We start from the raw sequence: 20,341 nt of genomic DNA, 5'->3' as shown, positions 1-20,341 counted from the left end.
CTCTGAAACCAGAGCAGGGTGTGTTTGGGGAGCCATGGAATTACGCGGCTCAGTTTGCTACATGAAGAGGCCGTGTCAAGCCGCATCCCAGAAGGATGCCCACCTGCCCGGACACGGCTCCTAATGCAGCTGTCACCCCAGCCACGTTGTCTCCGGTCCTCAATCATTTTCAACTCTAAAATGGGAAATAAAAGTAACAGTGCCCACCACGTAGGATCTGATAAGGGCTGAAATAGGACTCCTCCGCCAAAGCCTGGCACGAGGGAGCGCTCCGTAAGTATTGGCCCTTTATTATTATCTTTACTTCAGTCTTTTCACTTTCTGTTTCATCCAGGGCCGAGTCACAATCTATCTGAGAACTGAGCGGCTCAGGAAAGTGCTCAGGGTGAACGTCTTAAATTCAGTGGAGGAAATCTCCAGCCATCCTTCCTCCATTCTTGCCGTGCGATTTGCAGATTGTTCCAACAAATAAAATGCTGAAGGAATGTTTATTTTCTTTGGCAGTGCTAACATTTGAACACAGCTTCACATAAGCTTGGTGACCACTCTACCACGTGGTGACCACCCTACCATGCGTGACACTCCCAATCCCTAAAGAAGAAAAAAAAAGTTGTTTTTTTTTTTTTTTTTTTTTAATATGGTACTGGTGCTTGAACCCAGGGGCATTCTACCTCTGAACAACTGAACCTGCAATTTTCTTGTCTTGGCCTCCCAAGTACTGGGATTACAGCTGTGTGCCATTACACCCAGTTTGTATTTTCCTTTTTTTTTTTTTTTTGGTAGTACAGGGGATGGAACCCTTTTACCTCCAGCCTACACTCCAAGACCTATTTTTTAATATTTTATTTGGAAACAGGGTCCCTTAAGCCAGTGAGGCTGGCTCCCAAGCGCGGGGATTACAAGCGTGCGCCACCACGCCCGGCTATATTTTCCATTTTGAAACAGGGTCTCATGAAATTGCTAAGGCTGGCCTCAAACCTGTAGTCCTCCTGTCTCAACCTCCCAAAACCTGGGATTACAAGCATGTGCCACCATGCCTGGCTTTGAAGTTTGTTGTTGTTTTGTTTTGTTTTGTTTTTGCCTTTTTTTTTTTTTTTTGTAGTACTGGAGATGGAACCCAGGGGCATTCTGCTTCTGAGCTACACCCCCAGCCTGTTTGTTTATTATTTATTTATTTATTTATTTATTTATTTATTTATTTATTGGTACTGGGGATGGAACTCAGGGGCAGTCTATCTCCAAGCTACACCCTCAGCCCTATTTTTTATTCTTTACTTTGAAACAGGGTCTCATTGAGTTGCAAAGGGCCTCATTAAGTAGCTGAGGCTGTCCACAAACCTATATCCTCCTATCTCAGCCTCCCTAATTGATTATAAGGGTGTACCACCATGCCCAGCTTAAAAGAGTATTTTATTTATTTATTTATTATTTATTTATTTATTTATTGTACTGGGGATGGGACACAGAGGCATTCTACCTCTAAGATACACCCCAGCCCTGGTTTTTTTTTTTTTTTTATTCTTTATTTTGAAACAGGATCTTACTAAGTTGCAGAGAGCCTCACTAAGTAGGTGAGGCTGGCCGTGAACCTCCGATCCTCCTGTCTCAGCCTCCCAAATGCTGGGATTACAAGCGTGCGCCACCACGCCGGCTTAAAGTAGTATTTTTAAAAGGCAGGTAGGAAGCCGGGCATGGTGGCGCACGCTTGTGATCCCAGCATTCAGAAGGCTGCGACAGGAGGATCGTGGTTCACAGACACCCTCAGCCACTTAGGCCCTTTAAAACTCAGTGAGACCCTATTTCAAAATAAAGAATAAAAAACAGGGCAGGAGGTGTAGCTCAGAGGTAGAATACCCCTGGGTTCCATCCCCAGACTGCAAAAAATAAAATAAAATAAAAGGCAGGGTAGGTAATAGTCTGCCCCAAGCATGCCATTACTAAAACACATGGACACACAGACACAAACATACAGACAGACACACACCCAGCTGGAACTGGAGTCGTTCACCCGTACCTGCAGTAGGGTACATGGGTGCTGAGAAAACCTGACTCCTGACCGTTGAATCGCTCCCAAGGAGGCAGAGACCCAGCGGACAGGGCACCTCTGGGTGACCGGTGCTCCAGTTATTCAGAACTGGATCCTAATTCAGGTGAAAGGGGAAGGACCACGGCTCCAAAAGGAGGGTGGGAGGGTGGGTAGCTCTCCCAACTCAAGGAGAGAGGAAGGTGTAGTTTGTGTGGACAGAAGGCAACAGGCTGCGGGGCTGGGAGACGCTGCAGTGGGGAGCATTTTAGTGAAACAGGACCGCACAGAGAGGTCCCATGGGCTTAGGGCTGGGTGTCAGACCCCCTGGGAACACTGCGGTGTGGTAGACCCTGGCTTTAGAGAAGACACCTAGAAGCCAGGCGTGGTGGCGCACGCTTGTGATCCCAGCATTTGGGATCCGGTTCCCTGAGAGCCTCAGCTACTTAGCGAGGCCCTTTGTAACCCAGTGAGACCCTGTTTCAAAAAATAAAAAGACTAAACCGGGCATGGTGGTGCACGCTTGTAATCCCGCGCTTGGGAGGCTGAGACAGGAGGATCGCACAGGTTTGAAGCCAGCCTCAGCTACTTAGTGAGGCTCTCAGCAACTTAGTGAGACCCTGTTTCCAAATAAAATAAAAAAGGGTCTGGGAGTATAGCCCGGAGGTAGAAAGCCTCTGGGTTCCACCCCCAGTACCACAAAATAATAAATAAATAAATAAATAATAAAATAAAAAGATTAGTTGCTGGGTGTGGTGGTGCACGTTTGTAATCCCCGCACTTGGGAGGCTGAGACTGGAGGATCGCACAGCTTCAAAGCCAGCCTCAGCTACTTAGTGAGGCTCTCAGCAACTTAGTGAGACCCTGTTTCCAAATAAAATATAAAAAAGGTCTGGGAGTATAGCCCGGAGGTAGAAAGCCTCTGGGTTCCACCCCCAGTACCACCAAAAAACAAAAACAAAAAACAAGGCTGGGGTGTATCTCAAAGATATAACACCCCTGGGTTCAATCCCTAGCTACACACACACACATACACACACAGAAATACGACTGGTCCACTGTCTGGCTCAGTATCTCCTGATTGTGGGCTCGGGCTCTGAGGCCCTCTGGGCTGAGGAAATGACTCCTCACATGAGAATAGCTGAGATAGTATTGCCCCAGGACCCACAACTAAGGGGAAGAAATTCCCATCATCTTTCAGCTCTTGCACCAGAAAAAGGAAACAGCGGGAAGGGAATCTTTGAAAGTATGAAATCGAGCCGGGCCTGCAGGAGAGTGCGGCCGGCATCCATCCCTGAAAGATGAGGACAGCAGTCCTCTGGCCAGCAAACCCCAACCTGAGCCAGACAGAAGGACCCCTGGAGCCAGGCTGTCTGGCCGCACCTGGTGGGGCTGTAGCTCTGCCCTGCAGGGGGTGCCATGACACAGGACAGGCTGGCACGGGGCCAACCGGTTGCTAAATTCAGACTCCTAAGCTCAAAGCTGGCTACCTTGTGTACCACTGTCAAACACAGATTTGGTCTTCCTCCTGGTTCCTAGCATACAACTCCCCAGACCCTTGGAGTCTCCAAAGTAATACATGTCTTTCTGGCTGCTGCTGCTGCTGCTGCTGCTGCTGGGTTGACTGATGGCTGGCAGGCCCTGGGTAGCTTCAGAAGGAGATGGTCACCTGAGGATAGACCAGAGCAGCAAGAGAGGTCTGACACTTTGAGACCCATCCTCCAACCTCAGAGAGCGGGGAGGGGCTGGATGTTGAGCTGATCGCCAATGGAAAATGCTTTAATTAACAGTGCCTATGTAGCAAAACCTCCACAAAGCCCCTAAAACACAGGGTTTGTGAGCTCCTGGGTAGCTGGACAGGTGCAGGGTCCTGCAAGGTGGCTCCCATCCCTCCCCCCCCAAACCATGTGCAATGCTTCTCTCCATCTGTATCCTTCGTAATATCCTTTAATAAACCAGAAACCTAAGTAAATATTTACCTGAGCTCTGTAAGCCACTAGCAAGTTAATCAAACTAGGGAAGGAAGTTTGGGGAACCCCAATCTGTATCTGGCTAGTGGAAGCACAAGTGAAATAGCCTGGGGCTTTTATTGGCATCAGAAGAGGGAGGCAGTGGGTGGCAGTGTAATCACTGAAATGGACCAAGAACACACACAGCTGCTATCTGCTGCAGAAAAGAATTGATTAATTTCTGGTGGGGGGATTTTTTTTTTTTTTTTGGTACTGGGGGTTGAACCCAGGGGCATTCTACTCCAAACTACATGACCCTTAGTCCTTTTTATGTGTGTGTGTGGGTCTAGGGATGGAACCCAGGGGCATTCAACCTCTGAGCCACACGCCTGCCCTATTTGTGTGTGTGTGTGTGTGTGTGTGTGTGTGTGTGTGTGTGTGGGTGGGTCTGTGGATGGAACCCAGGGACATTTGACCTCCAAGCTACACCCCCTGCCCTATTTTTTATTCTTTATTTTGAAACTGGGTCTCACTGAGTTGCAGAGGGCCTCACTAAGTAGCTGAAGCTGTCCGCGAACCGTGATCCTCCAGGTCTCAGCCTCCCGAATGCTGGGATTTATTTTTTACTCTTTATTTTGAAACAGGGTCTCACTAAGTTGCGGAGGACCCAACTAAGTAGCTGAGGCTGTCCGCCGTGAACTGTGGTCCTCTGGTCTCAGCCTCCCGGAATGCTGGGATTACAAGTGTACACTACCACACCGGGCCTTTTTTTTTTTTTTTTTTTTTTTTTTTTTAATAGGGTCTCACTAAGTTGCTGAAGCTGACCTCAGGCCAGTGATCCTCCTGTCTCAGCCTCCTGGGTGCTGGAATTACAAGTGTGCACCACCACACTAGGAAGGAAAAATTTTTACATTTTGGTGGCCACAGTTCATAGAATGTTCTGTGTGTATTGTGTTGTGAGAGTAGGGTTAGAAAAAGAAATTTCTTTTTTTCCTCTCAGCCTCAGCTGCCTTTTTGATCCCTGTGTTCTAGTCACAGAGGACCTTTGGGGGTGGGAGGGAAGGCTAAGCCCACCCTTTGGGCCAGGGTGTTAAGGGGTCAGTGTTCCAGAGGCCAAGGAAGAGGGGCCAAAAGCCACTTGCCGCTGACCTCTAGAGGGAAAGGGACTCTTGGGGTCTTGGAGTTGCCCTCTCCCTCCCACAGAAGAGCCTCCCTTTCACAATGCCCACTCAGATGAGGCTGACCCAGCCTGGTGTGGTCCTTCCTTCCAGGATGGCAAAAATAGAAGCCTAAGTACCCACAACCTGTCCTGTTAGGGGTGAGTTGCCAGGGGGACTCAGCAGACCCCAGCCCTCCTGGGGAGTGGAACACTGACATACACTTGAGGACTAACCAGCCAGGGAAGGATAAACAGTGCTTACCAGGGTTTGCACACACGAATTCATTTCAATTTCAGTAACGTACAGAGATCCTGTGTGTGTGTGGTACTGGGGTGGAACCCAGGGGTTTGTCCACCTCCGGGCTATACCCCCATTTGGAAATAGGGTCTCACTAAGTTGCTGAGAGCCTCACTCAGTGGCTGAGGCTGGCTTCGAACCTGTGCGATCCTCCTGTCTCAGCCCCCCAAGCGCTGGGATTACAATCGTGCGCCACCACGCCCGGCGAGATATTCTTATTCTTGGAGAGGTTAAAAATGGTTAACCAGCGGGTTCCATTTCCCGGGGTGAGAGACCATGTTTTGCAGCCAATGCCTGGCAGATAATAAATAGGTGCCCAATCACGCTAAAGGAGGGAAGAGATGGAGGGCTTACTCTTAGACCACCTGGCAACGAGGGATGGGGCGAGAGGGCAGCTCCAGCCCTCATACCATTTGCATAGCGCCCCCATTCCCTTGCATTCGGGGTGCCCACTGGAGGAGGGCGGCTGGACTGTGCGCTGGGGAGGGGTCCTGCCTTGGCTGGGGCAGGTGAAGGGGCCCTGGCCCCTGGATGCCCCGGGTATCTGGAGGGAGACATGGCATTAGGCTCCCCGGGGTTTACCAGCTCGGCTTAGGGGCGAGGAGCTGGGGCAGAGCTCCAGTGGACAAAGAAGCCGCGGCCCGGGGCGGGGGCACCGTGGCCGCAGCCCGACGGCCCGCAGCGCCCCCTGGCGCCGGCGCGGGCGGGGCGGGCGGGCGAGAAAGTCGCGGCCTTCGACCGCTTCCCGGCCGGGGAAGTGAGCGGGGTCGGCGGCCACAAACAGGAAGCCGGCCTGCAACCAAGCGCCGGGCGGGCGCGGCAGGTGGAGCCGCGGCGGGCGCACCTGTCTCTCGGCGGCGGCCGGCCGGGGAAGGCCACCGGGGCCTCCCGGAGCATCCCCTCCCCGGGCAGGGGCAGCCACAGCTCCCCGCGTGAATCACTTCCATCCCCTTCCCGGAACGCGCAGGCCACGTGGGCGGAGCGCCGGGCCCCGGGGCCAGGCTGCAGGGAGGCTGTGGGGGGCGTCGTCGAGCTAGTCTACCTGGGCTGAGCCCAGGGGCCTCTCTAGCCTGGGTGAGGGGGGAGCCACTGCCTTTTCCTTCTACTCCCTGACCCCCTTTTCCCGACTCCACAAGGATGTCCAGGTGGTCACCAGCTAAGGCACCCTGGAAAAGCAGCTGTTCCCAGGGCTGGAGTTCACTGTAAGGTCAAATGGATTCTGCTCCAGACTCTTACTGGGCTCTGAATTCTCTTGTAAAATATGCCTGCAAATTAAGCGTGAGCTAACGCATGGAAAGCACAGCGTTGTGAATCTCAAGCTACGGCCTGCTTGTTTCTGGGACATCTGTACACCTGGGCACTCAGGTGGTCAGGAAGGCCTTGAATACCTTACCTGTGGGAAGAGGCCAGAGTTTCAGGGAGTTGCCTTCAGGAAATCCCCGGGGAGACGAAGGCCTGGCCTGTCCACACCCCAAGTCCCTGGCTTCTGTGGAATGGCTAGAGGTAGAGCCTGGCGTGAGCCGTCACATCTAGTCCACACATTGGTCCCCACTTTCCCCCAAAAGCCATGGTGCTGGAGGCTCGCTCAGTCCCCATGTAGGGCACCAGCGTCCGTGAATGGGTTTAGCAGCCGCCAGCACCTGGGCTCTTCCGATGGTTTAAGCCCGTGCAGCCCAGCACAGCCTGGCCGTGTGGACGTGCAGGCCCGCGGGTGTCCTACCTGTCCCCCACATGGAAGCCTCGTCATCTCGCCTCTGTCCCAGCCCAGTCCCCCGCCCCCCAGGTCCCGGGAGCTGCTTTCCTGTTTCATTTTGGGCAGGAAGAGTGAGGTCGTGTTGTTCTTCCCCCTGCTGCCGGCTCAGGCTGTGGGAACAGTTCCCTGAATGTTTTCCTGTTTGATACCCTGTGTGTGCAGCAAGGCTAGGAGCGTGTGCGTGCCCCTGGGACTGGCGTGAGCACCCAGGGCCAGCGTGGGGGGGTGAAGCAGAGGCGAGCTCATTGTGTGTGCTTGGCCGCCGGGCGCGGGGCGTCTGGTGGGTCTATTTGGCTTTACTGGGGACAGGCTGAGAGCTGGGAGCATCTGCTCAGCTTTCTGTCAATGGCTCATTTAGTCATCATTTGTCCTCCCTGGGGTATGTTTGTGGCTGTACCATGAGGACTAGGGCGCCCTAGGGACTATCCTGGGCCTTAGAGGAAGCTGGGCATGGAGTAGGCTGGAAACTCCCTCATTAGCGCCGCAGCCAGAGAAACTCTCGGCCTCTCCCCTCCCCTCGTCTCCAATCAACTCCAGCAGCTTGCAGCAGACAAGGAAACCAGACCCTCGGCTCTCTGTCCAGCTGCAAGGAGGACCAACCCAAGGCAGATCTCCCTTACCAGTTCCCCACTGGGGCTAAGAAAAGATGAGGGTGCTGTCCGCCCAAACCCTGCAGCAGCAGGAGGAAGGAGCCAGATGTCTTCATGGCTCAGAAGCCCCATTCTCTGACCAGAGAATCTTTCAGGATAAAAGCAGGCAGGACCACAGAGCCGCATAAGCTTCTTGAGGCTTGAGTAAAGAAGGAGAGATCCTGACGGGGGAACACTCCCCAAGGAATGGGGGAAGCACAAAAGAAGTGAAGCTGGGTGTGGTGGTGCACACCCGCAATCCCAGCACTTGGATGGCTGAGACAGGAGGATTGGAGGTTTGAGGCCAGCCTCCGCAACTGAGCAAGACTCTCGGCAGCTTAGTGAGACCCTGTTTCAAAATAAAAAATAATCCAGGTGTGCTGGCGCACATCTGTAATCCCAGTACTAGGGAGGCTGAGACAGGAGGATCTCGGGTTCAAAGCTAGCCTCAGCAATTTAGCAAGACCCTGTTCCCAAATAAAAAATATAAATAAAATCGGTCTGGTGGTAGAGCTCAGAGGTCGAATGCCCTGTGTTCTATCCCCAGCACCACAGAAATAAAAATAAAATAAAAAGAGAAAGAGACAGGGCTTGCAATTTCAGCATTTGGGAGGCTGAGACAGGAGGATCATGGTTTGCGGACAGCCTCAGCTACAACTTAGTGAGGCTCTCTGCAACTCAATGAGACCCTGTTTCAAAATAAAGAATAAAAAATAGGACTGGGGGTGGCGCTCAGAGGTAGAATGCCCCTGGGTTCCATCCCTAGTACCACAAAGAAAAAGAGAGAGAGAGGAGGGAAAGAGAAGAGAGAGAATGCTCCAGGGTTAAATTTCTAGCACTAAATGAGTGGAGGGGAGGGAAGAGTGGGCAGAGGGGAGCAGCAGCCAGCCCCAAAGCCAGCAGGTAAGGACGGCTGACCGAGGCCGGAGGCAAGCTAGGTAAGGCTGGGCTCCCCGAGACTGGACAGGGACAAGGCCTTCAGCAACGCGCGAGACGCAGGGTGTGCACAGGCCCAGGGCTCAGCAGAGTACTCAGCAGCGATATGAGAAGGGGGTTTAACAATTCTTTGGGGTGAGAGTGGGAGGGTCCCCACTATGCCATCACAAAGACAAGACCCAAGAAATAAACTCCTATACACATCTGTTCCATATTATAAATACACATTATATACAAAATAATGTTATAAAATGTAGAAAGGCCAGTGCTTCTGATTTCTTAAATTATTGAAATACTAGATTTCAAAATAAACTACAAAAAAACCCCAAACAAAATAAAAACTCATATTATTGATTTCTGAAGATCGGCTTCGGGATGGTCTGGGGCAGGAGTGGGCCAGGGCAGAGCCCAGGCTCGAGGTCTCCAGATGGCTTTGAGGGAGGAAAGTGTCCAGGTGACAGCAGCACCCGATTTCTCCCTCGTGGAATTCCCAGCATAACTGCCCTGAGCCCCCCAGCTAGGGGAGAAGGGTCAGGCCCTTGGCCCCTCTGCTCATAGATGCCCAGAGGCAGCCAGGCCAGAGGGTGGTGGAAGCCGGGTAAGGGTTAGCAACACTCTTGTCTGAGTGCCCAGGCCAGGGAGTTGGTGGGAACCTTTCTGAACAAGACCCCCGTGCAGTGTTTGGAGGCCTGGGGCACAGAGCGCTCCTCTTCCCTTGGGCGTGCGCCTTGCCTGCAGGGCAACCCCTGCCAACAGCGCCCACTGGCTCTCCTGCCCTTTCTGGCTCCCTTTCTCCTTTCTGATTGGGGCCCAGCTGTTGCTTTGGAGCCCAGGCCAAAGGCACTTTTGGAAACACAGATACCAGTAGAGGCCACAGCAGCTTCGAGCTCCATGGGGTCCCTGCCATTCTCTCTCTCTCTCTGGAAAACAGTCCAGAACCCCAAAAGGAGCCCTCTGAAGGCCACCGCTGGCAGGGCACGTCCAAGTGGCACCTCTCCTCTCCTCTGTTCCCCCGGCTGGTGCAGCTGCCGACCAGCTGCCAGCAGACACCCGAGGTGTGCAGGCGGTGCGTCTCTTGGCAAGTTCACAGTCTGTCCAGGCCATGCTATTCCCTCCTCCTCCTGAGAGCAGCACGGTGCGTACTGAAGACGTCCCATCGAGGGTGCAATGTAAACAACGCAGGAAGGAAGTCCGGCTGCTGGGCCGAGCTGGGGCGTTCTGGGTAGGCTCATGCCTTATACCTGGGGAGCACAGGTGGAGAGGGGGGTCACCGGGGGCACAGCACTCCCTCCCAGGCGGCCCTGGGCTCCCTGAGAGCAGCCGATGAAGCCAGGAAAACATATGGGAAGGAGAGGCAGTGCCCTTAGTCTTCTGCCTGGGACTTGCACTGGTAAGGTGGCCTAGTGGATGAGGCCAGTGGGAAGGGGTGGGAGGGCACTAAGCAACCATCCGTGCCCGCCAGCGCTGGGAAAACAGTGCCCAGGAGCTAACCAGGGACGATGGCTGCCCTGCCCAGCACCAACAGGGCAGGAGAGAACAGGCCGGGTGTGCCACCTGGCTCCTGCTTCACACCCAAGGCCTAGCAGGGAGGGGCTCTGACCACCCTTCGGGAGTGGCCGCGGCCCGCGGGTGAAAATGACCACAGAGCAGGAGGGGCGGCGGGCTGGGGAGGCGAGCCCAGCACTCACCTCTGTGGCGATGACACATTCGTTCCTCCCTTCTGATATCAAACACACAGACTGGTACATGGAGTCCCTGGGGGAGCATATAGCTGATATTCGACACTCCGGCTTTTCACTGAGGGAACATAAGACAGGTGAGTGTGAGGGGGAGGGGAGGCCCAGAGGCAGGGGCGGTAGTCTGGACCCTGTGCCGCCAAAGAGCACGTAGGGAGGTGGCTCAGGGGGACACAGGCTGGGGGCACGAATGCGGGCCTTCTGGAGGGGCAGTGAGGTGTGGGCCCCAGTAAAGCCACAGGACCCCAATCACGCCAGAAACACAGACCTAGAGAAAGCCAGTGCTGCTAGAGGTACGCCACGCCACGGGAAGATGGAAGTCCTGAGACGTACTAGGGACATGTGAACGGACGAATGCACGGCCAGGCCTTCGCTGGCAAAGCACCCCTAGCAGAATTTTTCTCTTTTAAGACAAGATCTTGCTATCTTGCTGAGGCTGGGCTCAAACTTCAGATCCTCCTGCTTCAGCCTCCCGAATAATTAGGATGACAGGCTTGGGCCACCATACTTGACCCCCCTAACAGAATTTTTTTTTTTTCCCAGTACTGGGGATGGAACCCAGGGGCATTCTATCTCTGAGCTACATTCTCAGTCCTTTTTTTTTTTTCTTTATTTTAAAACAGGGCCTCACTGAGTTGCAAAGGGCCTCACTAAGTAGCTGAGGCTGTCCCAGAACCATAATTCTCCTGTCTCAGCCTCCCAAATGTTGGGATTACAAGCGTGCGCCACCACGCCCGACTTCCTAGCAGAAATCTTGCTGGAGGATCCTTCAATCAGTAAAAAACAAAAAGCAAAAAACAAAAAAAAAACCTGTTTTCCCAAGAGCAGCCAGGGCCTGAGCCCGCCTCCCACCCTGCCTGGGAGCCCTAGCAAAACCACGCGGGGATCCATGGCCAAGCCCTGGGCCATCGGGGCTGCTCACCTGTGTAACCGTAGCGGCACCTTCTCCCCTAAGCTCTTGTCACGGTGGGGATACTTCCCAGGCACGATCCCCCGCCCCAGGGGCCCTGGGGCCAGATTATAGTCCAATGTGTGGTTTTGCTGTTTGCCACAGTTGGACTTGTCCAGGCCACAGTCCACCTCCAACTCCTTCTTCTGGTTTGTGTTTTTGAGCTGAGCAGCAGGGATCAGGTTGTCCTTCTGGAAGTCCGACAAGTTGTTCATGGCCTCCCTGCTGCCGTCATCCGGCCGCCGAAGCCGCAGCTGCCGCACAGCCACCGCCACCATGCCCAGCAACACCAGCACCACCACCAGCCCTACGCCCAGGGAGACGGCCACCCAGGGGAAGCTGGGCGGCAGGCCCACGGGGAACTCGCAGCGGCCGCCCACGAAGCCGTAGGGGCAGTTGCAGACGAAATTGTCCGGGGAAAGGCCAGTGTAGCAGGTGGCCCCGTTGAAGCAGGGTCCCGAGGCACAGGCGTCCCTGGGCATCCGCACCTCGCAGCGCCTGCCAGAGAAGCCCGCGGGGCAGGTGCACACGGGCCCGTTCTCCAGGTTATGGCAAGTGCCACCATGGGCACAGGGGCTGCGGGCACAGTCGCTGATGTGAAATTCACAGCGGGCACCTGTGAATCCGGGACGGCAGCGGCACATGAGGCTTGGACCTCTGTTCAGGCACTGGCCCCCTGTGAAGACACATGGGCAGGAGTTGGCAACAGTCCAGGAATTCCCTGGGGTGGGGGGCGGGGGCTCCAGCCCTGAAGGGAGCTCAGGCCCCTCTGCCTCCGAGCACAGGGCCACCATGGACAGAGCCCGCCACAAAGAGAGCTATGCTGAGGCCCAAGAGACCTAGAGTGTGGGATGACGCTGGTTCTCTATGTCTCAGTAGGCACATGTATAAAAATAACTAGTATTTTTGCCGGGCGTGGTGGCGCACGCTTGTAATCCCCGCGCTTGGGAGGCAGAGACAGGAGGATCGCGCAGGTTCGAAGCCAGCCACACGCGCTGCTTAGGAGACCTTGTTTCCAAATAAAAATGTAAAAATAGGTCTGGGAGTGTAGCCCGGAGATAGAAGGGCTTCCAGGAACCCCAGTACCACACACACACACAAAAAAAAAAAAACTAGTTTTTTTTTTTTTTGTGTGTGTGTGTGTGTTACTAGAAATAAACCCAGGGGCATTCTATCTCTGAGCTCCAATCTCAGCCCTATTTTTTATTTATTTTATTTTGTTTATTATTATTACTTTTTTTTGGCAATACTGGGGATGGACCCCAGGGGCTCCATCCTCCAAGCTACACCTCCAGCCCTATTTTTTTATTCTTTACTTTGAAATAGGGTCTCTCTGAGTTGCAGAGGGCCTCACTAAGTAGCTGAGGCTGTCTGCGAACCGCGATCCTCCTGTCTCAGCCTCCCGGATGTCGGGATTACAAGGGTGTGCCACCACGCCTGGCTTATTTATTTTGAAACAGGGTCTCACTAGGTTGTGAATGGCCTAAGTATCCACAAATCTGTGATCCTCTTGTCTCAGCCTCCCAAGTACTGAGATTACAAGCGTGTGCCACCACACCCAGCTTAAACATAACTAGTATTTTACAGAACTTTATTTGTACTGGGGATTGAACCCCATGACAGTCTACCTTAGAGCTACATCCCCAGACCCTCCCTTTTTAGAAACAGGGTCTCACTCAGTTGCTGGGAGTCTTGCTAAATTGCTGAGGCTGGCCTTGAACCTGCAAGCCTCCCTTCTCAGCCACCAAAGTACTGGGATTACAGGTATCTACCACCGTGAGCTTTAGAACCTTAGAACTGGACAGATTTGCTTGAGTTCGAATCTCAGCTGGCTCTCTCCAGCAGGGATCTGGCACCTGTCACTTGACCTTGTCCCTAAGCCGCAGCCAGCCCCTGCGTAGAGCAGCGCTGAGGTTAGCTGGGAGGAACAGGAGGCAAACGCGTATGATGTGTATAGGAACCGCTCACGTAGATGTGAGGAGCATCCTTTCATATTCAACGCACATCAAGAACAGAGGACGGGACGGCACTTTCCCACTTAGTGATGATGTAAGTAAGTCCTGGGCTGGAGCTTCTCTCCCCAAGGCCTCATCACAGAGAGCATAGTATAGCCTGAGGCACCTAAAAGGTCCAGCACCGTGTGTGTGTGTGTGTGTGTGTGTGTGTGTGTGTGTGTGTGTGTGAGAGAGAGAGAGAGAGAGAGAGGGAGGGAGGGAGGGAGGGAGGGGCACTGGGGGTTGAACCCAGAGGTGCTCTGCCCACCCTTTTTAAAATTTATTTGGAAACAAGCTCTTGCTAAGTTGCTGAGGCTGACCTCGAACTTGGGATCCTCATGTCTCAGCCTCCCAAGTACTGGGATTACAGGCATGCCCATCCTGTTCAGCACCTTGGAGGGCCTCCTCACTAGAAGGCTCTCTGAGCCCCAGGGCCAGTCCACCAGGTCAACAAGGCAACAGAACTTACCATTGGCACAAGGGTTGCTAGTGCACCTGTCCACTTTCTTCTCACAGTTGGAGCCAGTGAAACTAGGGGGACATTCACAGGCATAACTGGCCCCCTGGTTGCGCTCCCGGCAGGAGCCTCCATTGAAGCAGGGGGAGTCAGCGCAGGTCAAGGTGCTGTGCTCACAGTGCTGCCCGTAGTAGCCTGGGGCACACAGGCAGTGGTAGCCATCGTCCTGGTCCTGAAGGGCGATCATAAAGGGGTCAAAGTCAGACTTGAGGCTCAGGGATGCATGACAGGATGTGCGGGGCACTGGGCTCCCCGTGCCCGCGGTACCCATCCGTGGCTGCCGAGGCTGGGGATGCCTGGACACCACCCGGCCAGACTTCTGCCCTCATGCGCTGACTCGGGCCTCACCTTACAGCTGCCCCCATTGCGACAGGGGTTGCTGTCACACTTGCTGAGTTCCAGTTCGCAGTCCACGCCAGTGTAGCCGGGGCGACAGGTGCAGGTGTAGCTCCTCTGCCCGCTGTTGGAACACGTCGCCCCGTTCTTGCAGGGGGAATGGTGGGTGCAATAGTTGAGATCTGTGGAGACAGGAACCAGCCAGCTGAGCAGGGCCAGAGGATACTCTCACCTCCAGGCGCCTCGCAGGGCGAGTTCACCCCACCCTGGGCCCACAGAGCCTTCAACTCGAAATCGTCCAGGTCCAGACAGCCTTCCTCCCCGGTCAATGAAATCGGGCACAGTGAATCACCGGGAACCACAAGTGACCGGCACCATCAGTGCAGGTTGAAAAACCACAGCCAGGCGACTCCCTGCCAGGTGAGCTCACCCACGCTGCCAGCCAGAATAGTTCAGATGAAGGCAGGAAGAGGAGAAGGAGGGGAGAGCAAGGCAGATGCCAGAAGAGGCTCCGAGGAGGAGGAGGCGAGCTGAGATAAGCCGGCAAGGAAGGGTCCAGTTTCACCAGGTGGAAGCGGTGGAGGGAGGCGAGAGCTCCCACAGGCCGTGACCAAGCGCTTTTGTAGAGGAGAAGGTGTTAAAGGCGCATTCAGAAATGCTTGTTTTCTTATTGGGGAAAGAACAGGGAGGGAGAACCAGACAGAGCAAATACAGGGACTGCAAGGGCCGTGTTTGCACAGGATGAGTATGTGAATGTGTCACCTGGAAGCCACTGTGCACAGAGGAGAGGGAAGGAGTAGGTGTGTCTGCTGGGGTGAGGGGAGCGGAGAGGGATGACACACACATTCCCTGTCTCTGTCTCTCTCTCTCACACACACACAGAAGTATAGGGACTGAATTGCATCCCCTTGTCTGTAGTAGGTCAAAGCTTAGGCACGCTCGCCCAGTCTGGTGTGTGCCCTCCCCTTCTCCCCAGCCTGCGCAGCACCCCGAGGCAGCAGGCGCACCACTGAACCCTGGAGAGGAGAGGCACGTGTCACAGCTGGCTACTAGGACGCAGTAAAAAGGCCTTGCTCCAAGGTCGGGGCTCAAAGACCCCTGTGTAGTCCGAATGCCTGGCTCCGAATGCTGGGTCCACAGAGACTGCGCGGGCTCAGGCAGCTGCCTGGCAGGTGTTGCGTGGAGGGGGGGCTGTCTGTGCCCACACCACGCGGAGGAGTCAGTTAGATGTTACTCCCTCCGCCCAGGGGCCCACCTCAGCCACAGCCCGGGCGACCGGTGGGCACACCCCACCAGACAGCTGTTTAGGTGAAAGCTGCTCAAACAGCCCAGGAAGGTTAGCAAACACTCAGGGGGTTAATAGGTAACTACGAGGCAGAAAGAGGAACTGAGCCCGGCATCCCGCTCCCTTGGGCTTTCTTGAATTTATGAGTACAACCTCCAGGCTACCAATCTGTCACCGTCCTGGCTCCTGCAGCCACCCGGGCTCCCCAGCACCTGGAGAAGAGGGACCAACCGACTCGTTCTCCCTCCCTGACTCACCTTGGTCACAGAACAGGCCGCCCCAGCCCTCGTCGCAGGTGCACTGCCAAGGGATGCTGCAGGTGCCGTGGCGACAGCCGTTGTGGGGGATGCACTCGTTACACAGGCGACCCTGCCAACCTGGGCGGCAGCTGTGGGGGGAGGCTGAGAGTGAGGCGAGAGGCTCGGCCAGGCCCCCCGCCCCGCCTCCTGCCCCTACTCACAGGCACTCCGCTGGCTTGCTGCAGTAGCCATTCTGTTCGTGACAGCCAGAAAGACAGATAGCTAAGGAAAGAAAAAGGGGCTGGATGAGGTTGGGTGCCGAGGACACTGAAGCCCCAGCCTCCCCTCCAGGTGCAGGGGTGCCCCTGCCCTGCGGGCTCACTGCCCAATCCTGGCCTCCCAGAGGAGCCATGGCTATCTTAAAGGGAAATTATGGCACAGGGAAGGAGAGTCCATGCTGGACGGAATGCTGTGCGGTGTGAGGGCCCTTCGTGGAGGTCTCCAAGCCCCAGCCAGCCTCCCCGGCGGTCCTGAGGCCCGGCCAGTGTGCGGCCTGGACCCGCTCTGTGGGGGAGGCGGGCTGCAGCCAGAAAGCGTGCACACCGCGTGCCGGGGACCCCGCACAGGTGGGGCGCGATGCTTACGCTGCTCGCAGTACTCCCCCGTCCAGCCGGGCAGGCAGGACAGGCTGCCATCTGGCTGGCACACGTAGTGGCCGAAGTGGTCATTACGTTTCTTGCACAGGCGGGAGCAGCTGTCCCCGTAGTAGTTGTCACTGCAGATGACGCGGTAGGAATAGCGCAGCCTGGCGAGGGTGCTGGACTGCTTGTCGGGTGACCACTTCTGCGGTGACCACGTCTGGCCCACGCGCACAGAGCCTTGGATGGTCATCGTGCTGATGAGCGCGTCTGGCGGCAAGGCCTCTGGAGGGACAGGGGGGGAGGTCAAGGAAAGGCAGCCGGGCCTGAGATGCCCGCGACCGCGCGCCAGTGCGCCCCTTGGCTGTGGTGACGGTGGTCAGCCACCAAATCTGATTGTCCAGAGGAGCCGGCCAGAGGGACTCAAGAGTCCCATGGCATAGAGTGTGTGTGTGTGTGTGTGTGTGTGTGTGTGTGTGTGTGTGTGTGTACAGGGACCGTGGGGGGGCTGATATCATTCAAAAAGGGGACAATAGAAGGATGTTAAGATATCCCAGTGTTCTGGAGGCAGATAGGGAGGAGAAAGAGGAAAAGGAGTCAAAATGGAAAAAGGGGGGGGGGGAAGGTTCCATGCCGAGGAGGGCTGGGAGCGCGGGTCCCGCGGTGCCCACCCAGGGCTTCTGCCCCCAGAGGTAGGTAATGGTTTTCTTTTTCCTTTTCAAAGTGAGAATTGTTGTGCTGCTGAAATATCCTCTTCCTCTGTGTCAGAACAACATCCCAAAGCCATTATTCCCTTTCCAAAGGAGCGGAATTCGCGAAAGGTGTAAAATACAGGAAGGGGCCCGTCAGCGGCGCTGGCAGCTTCGGCCTTTCTCACCGCCGTGCTCCCCGCGTTCCCACGCCAAAAATAACCCTCAGGAAACGCAATTGTGCTCCGAGTCCAGGCAGCGAGCGGAATCCGAGCGCCCAGCGCGGGGCGCAGTCCTGGCCGGGCTCAGCGTCCGGCCCCCCACTCCCGGCCCGCGCTCCCCCGCCTGGGACGCTTAACCCTTTCGGCGCTGCGCGGTGTCGCCCCCCTGCGGCGGAGGGGCGCGCTGCTCACCTGGCCGCAGGTCCTCCCCCGGCGCGTGCCAAGCTTCTATGATGAGCGAGAAGGTTCCCTGGGAAGCGAAGGAGGGTGGGGGCGAGAGGGTGAGATGCGCGGGGAGGGGGGGGGGCTCGCGGCAGCCGGTTTAATTAATCTAATTGCAGGATACAGTTACTGAGCCCGGGTCAACATAACGGGTCTGCGCGCCGGGCAGCGCTGGAGCCGGGAAGGCGAGAGGAGAGCCCAGCAGGGGGAGGGATGAGGAATGGGGGGGGGTGTAAGTGAGAGCCGCGGCGTGCGCGGGGGTGGGGGGGGGCGCCAGGATGATAAGTAAAGAAAATCGTGTCCCGGGAGCCGGGGGGGAGAACTGGGAAGACCCAGACCCGGGAGAGCCTCCTCTAGGGTGGGGTCCCACGAGAGGGTCCAGGGCAAGGGAAAGGAGAGAAGGCGCCCTGGGCACTCCTGGGGGGCAGGAAGTCCAGGGGGAGGGCTTGGGGCCCGGGGCTCTCCCTCCTCCGGGCTCCAGGCCCCCAGGGTGCCCAGGGCGCTCACCGGCCAGGTGAAATTGAAGGGCAGCTGGAGAGGGCTGCGGCCCCCGCCGGCGCCGTCGTCCCTGACGGCGAAGGAGTTGGTGCCCAGCACCGGCGTGGAGACGTTGCCGAAGGTGCAGGGCCCGGGCGAGAAGACCGCCTGGAAGTGCTTCAGGCAGACGCGGAAGAAAGTCCGGCAGCCCGGCTGGCACGGCCGCCCGCTGGCCAGCACGCCGCGCTCGTTGGCGAACTCGTGCAGCTGCAGCTGGAAGACCCCGGAGCCCGCGGCGCGCGGCTGCCCGGCGAGGAGGGGGGCGGTCAGCCGGGCGCGGGGCGCGGGGCGCGGGGCGCGGAGAGGGCGCGGGACGTTACCTGCTGCCAGAGCGCGGCCAGCAGCAGCAGCGCCCAGCCGGAGGCGCTGCGGTGCGCGGCCGCCATCCCGGCGTCGCTGTGCCCTGGCGGCCGGGACCTCTCTAGGGGGGACGCCTGCCCGGCGGGCTCCGGCCGCGGCTCGCCGCCCGCGGAGGTAATCGCGGTGAGGGCGGCCGCCCGGCACGGTCCTCGGCCGGTCCTGCGCTCGCGGCGCTCGGGCTGGGCTGGGGGCTCGCGTTCCCGGCCGCGCGGCGCCGCGACTGGAACCCGCGGGCCCCGGAGCCCGCCTTATATACGTGGGCTCCGCCGCGGCCGCTGTCACTCACGCAGACTCGCGGCCGCCCTCCCCTCCCTCCCGGCCTCCAGCGGCGACAGTCCCAGCGCCGACCGGAGGGGGCCCCCGCCCCCGCGCCCCCCCCCCGCCGCCAGCCGCCCGGGCCCGCCCCTCGGCTCCTCTCCCAGCCCCGGGGCCCCAGCTCCGCGCGTGCCAAGGTGACCAGTCCTCCGCGATCGGGACCCAGGTGTGCGGGAGCCCGCGGAGGCCGGCGGCGGCTCCCGGAGCCCGGGGGGCGGAGGCGCGGGGGCGCCGGCCACCTGCAGCCGTCCAGCAGGTAAAGGACCTCAGGCCGGGAAGCCAAGTGCGCAGAGCCCCGGGGCTCGGACCTCCGCCTGGCCTGGCCCGGCCGCCCTGGACCTCGCCGCCCGCGGGGCGCGGCTCGCGTGGCCCTCCCCGGCTTGCGGGGACGCACCTGGCGCGTGTCCCCCCGGGCCCCGGCCCGCTCCGGCCCGTGCCGCCCCGACGCGGGTCCGGGCGGGGGGCGCGTCCTCAGCTGTATGGTAATGAGCCGGCTCCTCCCGCCCCTCACCTGAGCCCCTGGCCCCGCGCTCGGGGCCGGGGGCGAGGGGGGGGCGGGCTGCGGTGGCCGGCGCGGGTGGCCGGAGCTCCGGGCGGCCTCACTTCCCCGCCGGCGGCGGCGCAGCTGCGTCCCCGGAGCCCCCCAGGCCAGGGCCCGAGGGCCGGCTTCTCCCAGCCCGGGGCGCCCGGGAGCACTGGCCCCGGGACGCCGAGGGCGGCGGGGGCCCGGGGGTTCAGCTGTCAGCCGGCCCGCGCAGCGATGGCCGCCGCCGGACGATAAGATCAGAGCGGGGGGAGCGGGGACGCGGCGCGGGCCCCCGGAGGCCGCGGGCGGGGGGCGCCGCGGAGCCCGGCAGCTGCCAGTGCGGAGCCTGGGCTGATTTTTTGACTTGGGTGGTAGTGGTGGGTCGGGGGGGTGGGAGCGTGGGTCGGGGGAGGGGCGGGGTGCGGAGACGGGCTCCGGGGTCCCCCACGCACGGCCACCCCTCCCAGCCACCATCTGGTGCGAGCGGGTTGGCGTGGGGAACCGAGGTGGGGCGGAGGCCGGCAGATGGGCCCAGGCTGCTCCGAGAGTTAATGTAGGTTATGGGCAGGCGGAGTCCCAGGCCCGAGGGGGGGCCCGGAGCGTGCCTCCCGGCGGCCCTGCCAAGTGGGGTCCAGCTCCTCTCTGCACACACTCCGTAGGCCTCTGGGCCTGCCTCGGATGCCAGAGGGTGCTGCTCCCTCTCGCCGGGCTGGCAGCTGCCCCTCCTAGCTCTGTCCGCTCCCATCCCCAAATCCTGGCCTGGGAGTCCATGAAATGCTGGCACCTGCCTGACCCCCAGGGGATCCAGCTCTTCCCACAGGAGCCATCGCCATCGACTCTGGTAGACCTGGACTCGTCTCCCCGCGCACACGCGGGACTAACGCGCCCTAAAGCACTTTGCAAATGGTCAAGGACCGAGCAAAGGTTGGGATCATTATAACCCTCAGAACTGGGCAGTGCAAGCAGGGGGTCCTAGAGAGCCAGAAAGCCTCCCAACGGGAAGGAAACCTTACATCCCCCCTTCTCCAAG

At 57.9% G+C, this 20,341-nt stretch overlaps 1 protein-coding gene across 1 annotated transcript; it reads right to left on the bottom strand.

The window, feature by feature from the left end:
* Positions 1-2,004: 2,004 nt before the first annotated feature.
* Positions 2,005-18,496, bottom strand: DLL4 (delta like canonical Notch ligand 4; the record flags this gene model as incomplete). Its single annotated transcript, XM_080707953.1, has 20 exons — positions 2,005-2,014; positions 3,407-3,428; positions 3,514-3,672; positions 5,840-5,973; positions 6,086-6,222; positions 6,309-6,442; positions 6,544-6,595; positions 6,818-6,822; positions 9,740-9,988; positions 10,239-10,326; positions 10,436-10,544; positions 11,406-12,108; positions 13,896-14,115; positions 14,292-14,461; positions 15,822-15,952; positions 16,025-16,085; positions 16,448-16,726; positions 17,544-17,601; positions 18,081-18,353; positions 18,431-18,496. The coding sequence occupies 20 exons, from the start codon at positions 18,494-18,496 to the stop codon at positions 2,005-2,007; spliced, it is 3,060 nt and encodes a 1,019-aa protein (XP_080564079.1).
* Between the last annotated feature and the right edge of the window lie 1,845 nt (positions 18,497-20,341).

The sequence above is a fragment of the Muscardinus avellanarius genome, assembly GCF_963383645.1.
Source record: "Muscardinus avellanarius genome assembly, chromosome: 12".
Classification (NCBI taxonomy): Eukaryota; Metazoa; Chordata; class Mammalia; order Rodentia; family Gliridae; genus Muscardinus; species Muscardinus avellanarius.
This window is presented reverse-complemented; position numbering and strand designations above follow the sequence as displayed.